The 15,079-nt window shown below is 42.0% G+C and overlaps 1 protein-coding gene across 1 annotated transcript in view; it reads left to right on the top strand.

Annotated features, from left to right (window-relative positions):
* Positions 1–14,044, top strand: part of DGKG (diacylglycerol kinase gamma) — a 205,546-nt gene extending 191,502 nt beyond the window's left edge. Inside the window, exons 24-25 of the mRNA XM_047876465.1 lie at positions 864–924; positions 11,081–14,044. Coding sequence (XP_047732421.1) covers positions 864–924; positions 11,081–11,179 — 160 coding nt within the window. The 3' untranslated portion in view covers positions 11,180–14,044. The remainder of the gene's footprint in view (positions 1–863; positions 925–11,080) is intronic.
* The last annotated feature ends 1,035 nt before the right edge of the window (positions 14,045–15,079 follow it).

Below are 15,079 nucleotides of genomic sequence, written 5' to 3'. Positions count from 1 at the left end.
CTGGCCAGTGGGTGGCAACTGTTGCCTGCTCGCCCAGACCAGAGGCTTCCAAAAGGACTTGCCTTTTCTCCTCGAGGTGATGTAGTACGAATTTACAACTCTTATACAGAAGGAAGTCAAAAGACCTCATCTCTCCCCTCTTAAGAATCCATATGCCAGAGAAGCTTTGCCCCACGCAAGAAAGCAACACTGTCTTGTCTTCTTCCCTCCTACCCATGGGGACAGTATTCCTGATGACCCCATTTCCCAGGTAAGCCACGTTCATAGTCCGAGCCAGCACAGAGTGTGCTGCTGTTCAAGACATACAAGAGAGGATGGTTAAGAGCAGGGGCAAGGCAAGAACACTCAGACCTGAGCTGTACCTTGTATAGGTTGGAGACGTTACCTCATTGACATGACGCAACTTCTCACTCAACATAGAGACCAGGCCCTTTCCCATTTCACTTCACTGTGGAGTTTCTGGCACAATCTGCAGGCCCTCCGGCTGGTTGTTGACGGAGGGTCTGCTCAGCAGTGGTGCTGCCATACTTGTTGGCCACTGTTTCCCAGACTTCCGTGGACTTCACTGCTCACCCACGACAGTGTTTCTCAAACTGGAGTCTGAACACCAAAGCAACAGAATCGCCCACGATGCTTATTAAAATGCAGGCCCCTGAGCCTGACCCCAGACATGCCTAGTCGGAATTCCTGAAGTGGGCTCAGCAATCCGTTTTTAACCAGCCCTCCAACAGAGTCTTAGCGAACCACTCCTAGGTGGGCAGATAAGGTCTTCCCACATCTGTTGCCTTTGTGGGGACCACCCTAATTCTTCACTCCCAGAAGAGGCAAAGCTCACTGTGTTCTCTCGGTTCTCGGTTTTCCAGGACAAACAAGTTGCTGCCAATGCAAGTGGATGGAGAGCCCTGGATGCAGCCACCTTGCACAGTGAGTTCTGCCAATCATTGAACTAAGGGGGAGAAGTGTTATCCTGGGCCCCTTTTGGGTACCGACAGTATGAAATCGCTCACTCTCAGAGTTGCAGGGGCTTTGGGATAGTATAGCCTGTCTTCCACTTTATTCATCCACCCATTCAGGTACCTGCTAAGCCTTTATTGAACACCCAAAGCAGTTCCAAAACAGAACAAGACACTGTTGGTGTCTTCAGAGAGCTCACACTTGTAGTTGGTGAATTCTAAGACGTCATCTACTGTATCCTTGAGCGTCTTCTCTTGTGTCATTGCAATGGCAGAGAACTTGCCTTGCCACCCCAAAAGGAGACCTGCTTTGTTGATGAAGAAGCGAAATTGTTACAAAGGGCTTCCTTGTGTAGAAGCGAAATCTGCACCCTTGTGCTGGAACTTCTGCCCAGCCGCTGTGACCACTGGAGGCCCTGGGAGAAGATTCCTACAGGGCACACACTTCACTACAGGTGCACCTACCTGGAAACCCCACTGCAAGCAGAGACAGCGAGTTCTCACTCACAATAATAATGGCCCCACAGGGACCATGTGCCCTTCTTTCCTAGCTAAAAACCCAGCTAAAAACTCTATGGTGAGGGGAAACCACCATCCTGGTGTTCAGGGCCAGGGCATTCACTGGGATATTACATTAATATCACCTTCAGTACTATTACTGAATGCTCCAACCTCAAGAGACGAAAGCAGTGTTTCTAAGCTCCTCACTTGTGGAGTATTCAGACATCTCAAAAACCTGCTATTCTGAGCCCTCAAAACATCTAGTTTTCTTCTACTAGAGAAAGGGTTGCATGAGATTCCTACCAGGCCTGAATTGTAGATGTGTTTCCATCACTCTTTCTTCCATGTGACTTCTACAGATTATAAAACTGGCCCCTGGAGACAGACTCTAGGGAAGGCAAACTTCTATAAAAGGGTATCAAAAGGAGAAATTTTTCTGCAGAACCTTACCTCAGTCTTCTGGCTTCTATGAAGACTAAGAAAAAGATGAAAACACACTACAGCAAAAACTAATAATAGCTTGCCACTTTGTTAGAATTAGAAAGGATGGAGGAAATTTCTACTACTTATAATTTTGATGGAGCTAAATTGAGAAAAATCTATCCAAACTCCTCTTGTCTTCTAAAAAAAGGCTGGAAGAAATCAAACCCCCTCCCACCTAACTCAGCAATATCTGAAAACCGGACTGCCATTTCTCTTACCGCAAGGACTTGTTTTTGAAATAGCCAGATGCTTCCCCTGTCCCCACCCCCACCCCCTCTCCATGCCACCCTTCAGAGATTTCAACTCATGTGAAAAAAACTGTGACCCAGTGATCTTAAGGTGTACGGTCCATGGACATCCACACATAAAGATGTATCCGTCTGCTCAGGCTGCCGTCACACAATACCACAGACTGGCAGCTTCGACGACAGAAATGTATTGTCTCGTGGCTCTGGAGCTGGAGGTCTAAGACCAAGGTTCTTTCAGGTGGTTCTCTAAGACCAGGTTGCTTTCTGGTGTGACTTTTCTTCCTTACTTGCAGACAGCCTCATATGACATATGTCTATGGCTTTTTCTCTGTGCGTGCACACTTCTGGTGTCTCTTTTTCATATCATAAGGATGCCAGGGACACCTGGGTGCTCAGTCAGTTGAGCGTCCAACTCTCGATTTCTGCTCAGGCCAAGATCCCCGGGTCATGGGATCGAGCCCCATGTCCGACTCCACACTGAGCATGGAGCCTGCTTAAGATTCTCTCTCCCCCGTCTCCTTTCCCTCTGCCCTTCGCGCTCTCTCTCTCTCTCTCTCTCTCTCAAACAAAAAGGACATATATATCTTCTGACTTTATCCTTTATCAAGCATAGAGAAAATAAAAGTAAGGAAATGATATTATTACAGTAAAACCTCGGATTGTAACTCGTTCCGTGAGTGTTCTGCAAGACAAGCAAACATTTCTAATAAATTTTAACATGATAAACAAGTGATGTCTTGCAATACGAGTGGTACATGACACCGAACATCACATGATCACAACTGAGCCAGTGGTTCTTGAAATTCGCTTTGATACATGAGTGCTTTGGATTCTAAGAATGTTTTCAGAACAAATTATGCTCACAAACCAATGTATTACTTGTATATTAATTTTAGAAAAACTAACCTTCCAACATGCCAAAAGCATGAAGTGGAATAAAGAAAGTCACGTTTTATTTGATAAAAGGTACACTCATTTCTGAGATATAATAGTCATAAAAGTTTAGGTGTATAATAACAGAATCAAAATATATACTGTGAAAAACAGTATAAATGTATATTCTGAGAAAAATAGATGAATAAGAAGTTGACAGAGAGACAAGTATTGAGAGTCTTTAAAATATTTGTTTCGAGGGATACAGGAGTACTGATGCATAGGAGCACTTGTACCCCAATGTTTATAGCAGCACTCTCAACAATAGCCAAATGGTGGAAAAAGCCTAAATGGCCACCAACTGATGAATGGATAAAGAAATTGTGGTTTGTATACACAATGGAGTACTACGTGGCAATGAGAAAGAATGAAATATGACCCTTTGTAGCAATGTGGATGGAACTGGAGAGTGTTATGCTAAGTGAAATAAGCCATACAGAGAAAGACAGATACCATATGTTTTCACTCTTAGGTGGATCCTGAGAAACTTAACAGAAACCCATGGGGGAGGGGAAGAAAAAAAAGAAAAAAAAAGAGATTAGAGTGGGAGAGAGAGCCAAAGCATAAGAGACTCTTAAAAACTGAGAACAAACTGAGGGTTGATGGGGGGTGGGAGGGAGGGGAGGGTAGGTGATGGGCATGGAAGAGGGCATCTTTTGGGATGAGCACTGGGTGTTGTATGGAAACTAATTTGACAATAAATTTCATATAATAAAAAAATTAAAATAAAATAAAATAAAATATTTATTTCGGCTTGCCCTTTGAGGTCAAGAAGCAAAAATAAACAAATGTCACAACTCTTGGATGAAATAACTCTGTAGCCTATAAACAAATTAAATACCTCATTTTTCCCCCCAGGATCCAGTGAGTATTTAGTTCACAAAGAAAAAAAATCTGTGTAAAATCCAGAAGGAAAAATCATAAAACTTATTCTATTTGACCACAAGGCAACAAAACCAGATATTAGTAATAGAAGCAAACTAATTATTAGTAAACAAGTGAAATCAAATCACTCAGAGATTTTTTTAAATTCTCCTAAAGAATAATAGATTCAAAAGGAGACCAAAACCACCATTATAGGCTGTTTCAAAAATAATAAAAATCAGAAGGTTCTATTCAAAAATTGTACAGTGTGGCCTGAACTATATTTAGAAGTAAATTCAAAGTGTCATATACTTCCATCATTTAAAAAGGAAAGACATGTAATGAATAATTACAATATTAGAAGAACAACAGTAACACAAACTGAGGAGAAGCAGAAGGAAGAAAATAATAAAGATAAAAGTAGAAATGACATATTTAAAAAGCAGGAAAATTGAGAACTAGTTCTTTAAACATGCCAAATGTTTGAAAGCCTGATTTTAAAGAGAAAAACAGAGATCAGAGTTATTAAAATATAAAAATATATAAAATATAAATATAAATGTGATGGTTTATTTTAATTATAAGACATGACTTATTTAATATATAATCATCTTGATTCTAATAAACTTGAATGTCTCATGAAAATTCTAGGTAACCACTAATAAAAGAGAAAATGTCTTCAAAGAATTACATCCAAAATGATCTTAAAACATGGTCTTAACTGGTGAGTTCTTCCATACTATTAGGAAATAAATATTCGTGTAAACTGTTCCATAGTATAAACAAGACAGAAAGTCACCCAGTCCATTTTGTGAAATTAGGACAGATACAAAAACTGAACAAAAACTTTTATTTGGGTTTTTTTTTTTAATGTTTATGTTTGAGAGAGACAGAGCACGAGTCGGGGAGGGGCAGAAAGAGAGGGAGACAACAGAATCTGAAGCAGGCTCCAGGCTCTGAGCTGTCAGCACAGCTGATACGGGGCTCAAACTCACAGGGGCTCAAACCCACAGACTGCAAGATCATGACCTTAGCTGAAGTCAGACACCCAACAGACTGAGCCACCCAGGCGCCCCAAAATTTCGATTTTTAAAGAAAAAAAAACCCTTAGAAAGCTAAAATCAGAAAAATAATCCCTCAAAATAATAAAAAATATTTATCTTAAACTAATAATGAACATTATACTTACATGTTTACTTAGCCCTTAGTAAGACATCAGAGAATCCTGGGCAAGACATGTGTGCTAATATTGTTTGGAAGTTTTTGTCAATGCAATATAAATGCCACAGAAAAGAAATGTAACTATTTGGAAAAGAGTCAAAACTGTCATTATTTGCATATAATATGATTATTCATATGATAATATGAATATGATACTATGCAGATAATATAGAAAGATAATAGAATCAACTGAAAACCCCAAAGATTAAATTATTTCAATGAAGCCACAAGGAAGGATAGACAAAAAGTTAATAGCTTTTATATATTCCAGCAATAACTAATCACAAGAATAGAGTAGAAAAAAATTAAGATATCATAATAGCAACAACCAAAACAAAATATTAAATTGAATTGTAAAGAAAAAGATGAATACTACTATGACTTAATATAAAAAATATATACTTAAATTTAAAAACATCCCGTGTTTCTAAACAGGGATCCCAAACAAGATCCCAGTGCAATTATTTTTTTAACTTGACCAAACAATGCAATAGCTAACGTGTTTTATGAAAGAGCTATAAGGAAGGACTTCCCACAAGGTATTAAAATAGTTACAGAGCCACAATAATTGGCATGATATTAGACAGATAAATCAGTAATGCCAAGGAGAGCCCTAAGAAACCCCAGTACACATAAAATCTATTAAAAAAAGAAGAAAGATCATAAATTAATTTGAAAGGAATGGACTGTTTAACATAACGGTATCCAAAAAATTGCCTGTTTGGGAAAATGTCATTATTTATATACTGAAACCTCTCACCTCAAACTATACTCCAAAAACAAAAACAGAAAAATTCCAATTAAAAATTACGACTACCTAGGGGGCACATAAATGACTATAATGACACTGTGAGCATAGACTTTAACAAATTTAAAATTCTACAAGTCAAGAATCAACGTAGAAATTTTATTATTTTTAATTTTTATTTTAGAGAGAGAGAGCATGCAGTGAGGGAGAGGTACGAAGAGAGAGAGAGAATCTGAAGCAGGCTCCACACTCAGTGCAGAGCCCAACCCAGGGCTCAATCCCACGATGCTGGGATCATGACCCAAGCTGAAATCAAGGGTCGGACGCTCAACCAACTAAGCTATCCAGACGCCTCTTCGTGTAGAAATGTTAAAGGCTAAGGACAAGATCTTTTTTAAATGGCTACCTCAGAGAGCAGGTGAATTCCCATAATGTCTAAAGAGCTCTTAGAAACCAGGAGGAAATGCTAACAATGCAATAGTGAACAGACAGCTCACAGAAGTAATACCATGGGCAAACAAAGCTGTGAAATAATATTTAGTATCGTTGGGTGCCTGGGTGGCTCAGTGGGTTGAGCGTCCGACTTCGGCTCAGGTCTTGATCTCGTGGTCTGTGAGTTCGAGCCCCACGTCCATCTCTGTGCTGACTGCTCAGAGCCTGGAGACTGCTTCAGATTCTGTGTCTCCGTCTCTCTCTGCCCCTCCCCCACTCATGCTGGCTCGCTCTCTCTCTCTCTCTCTCTCTCTCCCTCTCTCTCTCTCTGTGTCAAAAATAAACGTTAAAAAGATGTTTTTAAAAATTTAGTATCATAAGTTAAGAAAAAAGGAGGAAAGAATTTCACCTTGAAACAGTGAGAAAACCATGCCATGTTTCACTTGTCAAAGGAGCACAATTTGTTGTTGTTGTTTTTTTTAAGATAATATTCATTGCTGTCGAGATGTGGTGTGGCCAGCACACTCAAGGAGTAAGATAAGAGTATAAACTGGAAAGCATTCTGGAAAGCGTTTGGTCCAGTTCATTTCCTTTGACCCTTTTTTCCCCCAATTACTCTTTTAGGAATATGTTTTAAGTAAAATACAGGTTATCAGTAAAAAAAACAAAAACCAAAAACAAAAAAAACAGGGGTGGGGGGTGGGGAAGCCCAACATTTAAGGAAAACATTAAAACTAGGTGAGTGAGATTCATCAAATAGAATAATTTTCAACCACTGAAAACCATATTTAATGAATATTTAATGATATCAGAAATGCTTGTAAAATAATGATAAATGAAAACAGATTAAGAAACTGATTTCAATTTGCTAAAAACATACAAGCATACAAACAAATTGAAAAAAAATACACCCCAAAATTAACAGCAGTTTCCCCTAGGTGATTTTTAAATTTTTCATATTTCCTGAATTCTCCAAAATGAGCATATGTTTGTTCATGCATATAAATATATGTCTATAAAATATGTATTATTAAGAAAACTTGCCTTGTGCTTGCAGTACTGTAAGATGACCTCTCATTCTTTACCATCATAGTTAGACACCATAATTTGAACCTTAAAGCTAAGAATATTCCCCCACAGTTAGGATCTCAAGGTGGAAAGGGATTCTAGTTATCTAGTCCGGTGATTCCCAAACTTGAGTGTGCATCCAAATAACCTAGAAGGTGTTTAAAATGCAGATTGCTGGGTTTCTGATACAGTAAGTCTGGATACCTGAGAGTTGGCATTTCTGGCAAATTCCCAGGGGATGCTGATGCTGCCGGCATAGGGACTCCACTCGGGGTCAATAATAATCTAGTCGAACTTCCTGACTTACCAATAAATCCCAGATTTCTCCTCCACCACTAGCAAAACCTAGGTTTTTCCAGCTACATCTGGAAGCCTCTGATGGCAGGAAACATTCTTGTGAAGCCAGGCATCCTAAGAACTTAGAGAACCATTAACAGCTAAGACCTGAAAGATTGTGCAAGCCCCCACCCATCTCCCCTAGCCTCTCTTTAGGCAGGAGTGTTTCCCAAATGATTTGGGGTGAGTCCTTACGGTTATTGTCCATTTTGTGGGACATCATATGAACCATCTGCCCTGATGGAAGGAGTCCCTCAGTTTATTGCTTCTCTTGAAGTAACAAAAATGTGCTGGCTTGTGGGAAATGGCCCCCAAAACAAAGTCAACACCCGGCACTGTAACATTTTTAAATTTACCGCATTTTAAGGGAGAAATTACATACTGCAGTGGTTTTGTGAATTTTGAGCTATCACACAAGTGCCTACTGTATCAGTTCTCTCCCTAATAGACCAGAAAACTAAGAAAATGGGGCTGCTGTTCCTTGTGCTTGTCAGATGTTGTAAATCTCATAAAAGGTCTTTAAGAAAATCATGAAGACTTCAGTTAATTGCCTGACCAGCCCAATTAGCAGAGAAAATTGGGTTCTAACTACAGGGATATGGGATACTGTCTTTCTATCATGGGTTGAAAAGGCAAGCTTCACCACATCCAACTACCTACAGTGGACTCTGAACAAGTTAACTCACTAGCTTCTCCTAAATGGGGGAGAAGGGGATAAAAACTGACATCTCTTGAACTCAAAATGAGAATATGATCTCCTACTTCTTGCCTTTGGTTCATGTACATACAGTGAATTCTCAGTTACATATAGCACTAGAATCCGCAAGCCACATCAAAATCTCATGTTAGCCAGGATCTCCATGTTGATGATCTACCCCATCAAGACCTTTGTCAAAACTGCTGAAAAAACAAATGGGAGGGATCTGAGTTTCACTTCCTCCTCTTTGCCCTGGAGGTGCTAACAAGCAAATAAATTGCTCAGCTAGAGAAAGGAAAAGGAGAAGTAAGGGTCTTCCATTATCTAAAAAAAAAAAAAAAAATGGGCTCTATCAGCGGGAAATGTAGGCAGTGCATCAGCTGTCACTGTCTGCCCCAAGCATAGCCATCTCCACTGCCAGTACAGTCTCCCCTGGTGCTCATCCATCACCGCTTCCATGGCATGTGCTGTGCTTCCCAGGGCAGTGCACTGGTTCAGGGAGTACCATGGTGATAGGGTTCTTCCCCATAGGGGGCTCTGGTGCTCTGGAATGAGAAAAGGCTTCCCGCAGCACAAGGACATGTGCCCCAAGTCACCATGATCGGCTAGGGCTAAATTACATGCCACAGACAAGTTCTGTGAGAGTCCTTCGTCTGTGCCTCACTTTCATGAATTCTGGAATAAACATAGCGCCCGTAACAAAGCCCATAACACAAAATGGTACTTGATGTATTCTTGGTCTAGGAACTGCCACAAAACATAAAGATATCCTCCCCTTCTGGAGCTCCTGGGTGGTAAAAACCAGCCTAAGAGTCGTTTTCAGCTTCTGTCACCCAGGTTATGCTAATTATCCACAATGTCTTTTGGTTTCATCCTTGTCTTTCCATATCCTGGGGACTTATAAATTTAAACCTGGCTTGCAGTAGTACCCTTTTAGCCAGAGTCTCCCCCACTCCAACTTGCCCTGACAACAGCTGTAGAATAATTTCCCTGGAACTCTTTTCTTCCTCATGTTATTCTCCAGCTTAAAAGTTATCATGGTTCCCTGTTACCTCACATTACACCCAACCTCTGCCCCCTCCCCTTTAAAGCCCTGGAGTAACTGCCCCACCTGTGTCCCTGACCTCCCTTCTCATCCTTTGCCCCACACTCAGCGAGGTCATACATTCATCCAGTGCCTTCCCTTTCTCTTTTCACCAACACATTTTCCTTCCCTTCCTTTCAAATCTTAAAATTCCTTCTCAGTTGCTCCCTTCAGACTCTTCTCAGTCCTTACCTAACTTCTTTTTGACACCACTTGGTCTGTCCTACATTAATTTAAACTTATTGATGGGTCTCTGTCTGCAAGAATTCTTCTCTGGTTATCTGTGGTCACACCGTCAGTTCCAATGATGTAGACACGACGAGAATGAGCTCCTAGATTGCTTCTTTTGATATACATCTTTCTCCTCCAGTGTAAGATAACAATTATTTAAGCATTACATTCCATTTTACAGCTTAAAATGGGATTTCGTTGACAGTCCCCCATTTGATCTTCACAGCAACTTTGCGAGGAAAATGGGACAAACATTACTACCCTCATTGTATAGTTCAGCAAGCCTGGCTTTGAAGGTTAAACGATTCGTCCAGAGTCTCACAGCAAAGAAAGAAGCAGGAGATCTGGGACCCAAACCCAGGTCGTTGAATCCTAAGTGCCTCTTGTTCCCATATCATCTTCCCACCCTGGACATGTGTCACACATGATAAATGCTGATGGACTGATAATGCAGATCAGTAATGTGCAGCATCATCAGGCCACATTCAAATAGGGATTTAACGTTCTGAAGCCATGCCCTGAGGATAAGGTTGGGAAGAAAGGCAAAAATGAGAATTCACCAGTGTCTGTCTTTCACTTCCCATTGACTTAAAGTTTGCAGGAGGGAAAAAAAAGAAAAAAGAAACCTAAAATTAAAAAAAAAAAAAAAGCTTTTAAAATGAAAGTTGGTTTTTTCCTGGAAAGCTGAGAAAAGAGGAAGCACCTAAGGGACTCACTTGAAACTTTCCACATGATGTTGCTTGGGTCAGATGTCGGAATGAAGCCTCTAGGCTATGAGTTACCAGTTGACATTTCTGCAGTGCCTAGACTGGAAGGGCCAGGAGCAGAGGAAGCTAGGAATCTGAAGAACTGGGCTCTAGCTGTTCTGCCCTCTCTGTGTGACCCCAGGCTAATCCAAGGCTCAAGGGAGCCTCAGGCCTCCATTCCTTTGTCTGTCCTGCAGAAAGGTTGAATGAGATGGACCATGAGGTCTCCTCCGGCTGTGACATTTTGAGAGTCTATGAATAGCAAGGACACAAGACAGGTGCGAGATGATCACCACGTGGGAAGCTCACACCTGTCTCTCCCCAGTGTTTCCGCCCCTCACTTCCAGCAGTGCCAAACTCCAGGCCCAGTGAGGGTCCAGTTGCCAATTTTGAAGCTGTTCAAGGACAGTCGTCCTTTCTGCATGGGGCTCCTTCCAACCCAAAGCTGGCCTTCCTTCCTCCCTCTGCGACTCACTCTCTCATAGGCTACTGGGATTTGCATGTCACTAATTCATTTATGCCTCTTTGCTTTTAGATTAAAATTACTCACAAGAATCAAGCGCCTATGATGATGGGGCCTCCCCAGAAGAGCAGCTTCTTTTCACTGAGAAGGAAAAGCCGTTCAAAAGACTAAACAACGTGGCAAATGCCAGTTAAACCAAGAGAGAAAATAAGAAACTGTAACACATACACACACACACACATGCACACACACGCACACGCACATGCACACACGCACACTCATCTCTAACCAGTGGAAGCAAAGCCACCCTTCAGGAAGAAATCTTCATCTTCCCGTACGTTCATTCTCTCTTCTTCAACAAAGGACACACCCCAACAGAGCCAGGACCCCCAGAAAATTTTGAATGGACCCAGGGCCCACCAGGGTGGTGTTGGCTCTTGCAGCAACCTCCACATTCCCAGAAGGCCTTGAGTGGGACTTTCTGAGACTGAAGGAGAAGTCCCCCTTTCTTCCCACCAGTCTTGCAAGGTCCCTCACGGACGCTCACAAGGAAGCAGGCTGCAGGTTTCCTGCCTATGGTGAGATCGGATGTGGCCAAGGGAAAGCGCTCCCATTCCAGAGAACTTACACAAAGGTCCCTCTGTACAGAGACAAACGGCCTCCAACTCTCAAAGCATAACCCTTGGCAGGGCTCAGCAAGCGCACGTTGGTTTCTTAGTTGTCCTTCAAGCAGCAACTTCTGCCTGAACTTGCTGAGGAGGCAGAAAGGCTGTGGAAAGCTGTGTTTCCATTCTTGGTTCTCCACACTGTCAGTGGGCACTTGTTATTTTCCCAAAGCCTTCTCCTGGTGGCTGTGTGTTTGTTTGGAGACGGCTCCAAGAGCCCCCAGAGCTGCCTGTACAGCACACCTTAGATGTGGTATTTATTTTCTTAGTTCTGTGAACACCTGGGAGGGAAAGCAGAGAAACTGGGATTTATTTTTCAAATTGGTGTCATAATATTGTGTAAAAAGGGAAGAAAAAAAACCACCCCCAGCTTCTTTCTTTTTCAAGCCAAAGCGTGTTTCCTGTTTGAGTTCCAAGCCCTGGTGGCAGACTATTTCCTGAAGGCAGAGAAGATGAGAAGGAAGGACCCTTTGCTGAGAAGACCAGGAGACAAACCATCAGGTGGCTCCCACCTTCCTCTTTGCACCTACCACTCCCAGAGTGCGAGCTAAAGGCCCTTCTGATGATCTAATGTGTGTGTACATATATGTAGCATATATATTTATATATATATATATATATATATATATAAATATTTATTTACTGATGGACTTCTCCTGACTGAAAAAAAAATATGTAGAATAGGAACAGAAAAGTGGGAAGGAAAAAGAAAGTTTTCACTCCCCCATTCCACCATTTCATGGTCAAGACACATTTCCCCATGGTGATCATGAGATTTAAGGGAAGTGAAAGTAGCTTCTTATTGTAAAGAGACTGAGAATTCCTATTCTGGATTCTCAAAACAACCATGAAAGATACGCTGGACAGAATTTACTCTCCCATTTGTCAGATAAAGGCACCGAGTCTCTGAAAAGTTAAGAGACTTGTCTGTGGCATCTTAGCTGATGTGGTTTGAGAATAAGTGCCACTAAGAGGATATTTATTAGGGAAAAGAACCCACACGTCTTAGAATAGGGTCATTTCTGGTCACTGGGAAATGATTCTATTCGAGTCCAGGTTGCCAGGGAAGAATGAACATGTAGCCCATGTGAGGACGGGACAGGCCCACATGAGAAAATAGAGGCCTCGTGATGCTTCCCGGAGATTCTATCTGGCCTGAACTGGTAAGAAGTTGGTCTGGGTTGAAGGCACTAGACAGATCATCAAATTAAACTCTATCACGTGTCAACTCATCATGGTCCTCATGGCCTCCTAGTCTGGAAACACCTCTGGCTGCAGGGATGACCTCAGTGGAGACTCACAAGATGGACTGAGGCACCTTCTTCAAGGTGCTCCCAGCCAGTACCCAGAGGGGTCTTGGCAGAGGCCAATGGGCTTCCTGCAGCTGGTGCCGGCATCACACTCCTTTCCTGAGGGCAAGTCTGTGTAGAACTTCATTACTAGACAGAAACATTTGCCTTGGCGCCTTCACTCCACTGGACCGCCATCCCCTCTGAGATTTCTTAAGAGGAAACGTGGGCCCACTAGACATTGCTCCACTGAGCTCTCTCTAATCTTGCACTGGGTCAGGAGCTTTGCACAAGGAAGGGAAATTAAGACTGTGTGTACACACTGATCCTAACTGTGAAGGAAGCAGTCATCTAGGACCATCCTGCTGGACCTAATAGTGCAAAACAGTGGGTGAGGGGAAAACCAGGCCGTCTGGAGAATGTCTTGAATGATGGGATCCTTGGTGATGGGATGGACCAGCAAGCTCCAGAATAACAACAGGTACTATCTTGGAAGCCACTTGATTTTGAAACAAAGGCAGGTGTGGGCTCACTAATTCTGAGACATTTACAGACATTTTTGCATGTCTGATCCCCCAAGATTGAGGCTGTCGAAACATAGCACTGTCAACAGGTGGAACTGAGTCTCAGTGATTCACAAATCAGAGTGGCCGTGGCCTGCTCTAGTCCAGTGCATAAGACTTGCAGTGTTGCTTGAGAGACATGTCCCAAGGCCTCCTTAGAACCACACAGTATAATACACCAGTGGAATTGCACTTCCAGCTTGGTAAGTCCAGTGTTGTTTAATGTGCTGTTGCAATTCATTCCTTAACTACTGTGACCATGGCTTTTTCCTGTAGAGTACCTCATCTTAGTGATCTTCCCAGCAACCTCAGAGGCTGACAGGGAATGTGTTACCCTCCCGATCTTAATAATGAGAAAAATTAAGCTTAATGAGGGTTCAGTGACTTCTCAAAGTCACACAGTTAGGCAAGCAGGGCAAAATCCAGTCCTTTAGTCTTCATCTTATTCTAATTGTGACCATGCCACAGACATGTTCTCACCTGCCCCCACAGTTCTACCCTACCAGCAATAAAAATAATGAAACAGAAAATCTTCAATACATTGTGTTGTCCCTGGACTGTTGAGCTAAGAGTTGCATCTCATTATGGCTTGGTCTTTGTGGATTTCCTCCAGTGAGTTGAGAATGGAGATAGACTTAGTAGAATGATTATATTTCAGGTCAGAGACCAGCTCCTCTCAAGATAGTTCTTTCCACAGATGGAAAAGATATGTTAAAATTGCCAAATAAATTAGGAAATACTTGGCAGAATCTGGAAGAGCCTCCAGACTGGCGTTACATAACATGCATATACATTATACATATGCACATTATATAAGGTGACATAGTACTTAATGTGCTGTATATATTATGCAAATTACATATTTGTGAGTAATCATGATAAATATAGAGACCCACTAATCACTTTTTTACACATACTCAGTGACAGATTAGGAAGTTACTTTGCCAGAGAGTCTTAAAACTTACTCTCTCCTGCTGCTTTGGTTCCAATTCCTGACAAAAATAATTGCATCAACTTTTCCCATCTCTATCCCCCTCTCCTCTTAGCCAAAACCCTCAGTTACCTCCTGTCCCAGCTAGGCTGTACCTTCCGTGGAACACACCACAATTGGATCCATAAAAATAGAATCATGGGGATGGGAAGGATCTAGACTTCCAGATTCCCTATGTCCCAGGCCTACATCTCAACACTCCCAGGCAAGTGGGTGCCTAATGCTAATATCAAAAGTAGAGAGGAGGGGAGAGGGGAGGGAGGAAGGGTGGAAGAGTCTACCAAACCTCCAAGGAAGGAAACTTCATAGTGTTCCCTGGCCACCAGTTCCAGGATCTAACAATAACCAATCAGGAAGTTATTTCAAACATCTAAGTCCCCACAGCATATCTGAGACCATAATTTCCTAAGATGTGTTTCGCAAAATGCTAGTAGCCATAAAATGCTCCATGAAAACAGAGTTCCGTGATCAAGTACTAGCTCCCTTTCTGGGAGAGACATAGAGAGGCCTAACGCTAAGAACTCACCATGAAGAACCATAGAGTCCTTTATTTGTCTGTCAAC

The sequence above is a fragment of the Prionailurus viverrinus genome, chromosome C2 (genome assembly GCF_022837055.1).
Source record: "Prionailurus viverrinus isolate Anna chromosome C2, UM_Priviv_1.0, whole genome shotgun sequence".
Classification (NCBI taxonomy): domain Eukaryota; kingdom Metazoa; phylum Chordata; class Mammalia; order Carnivora; family Felidae; genus Prionailurus; species Prionailurus viverrinus.
Note: the sequence above shows the minus strand (reverse complement) of the source record. Positions and strands in the feature narration are given on the sequence as shown.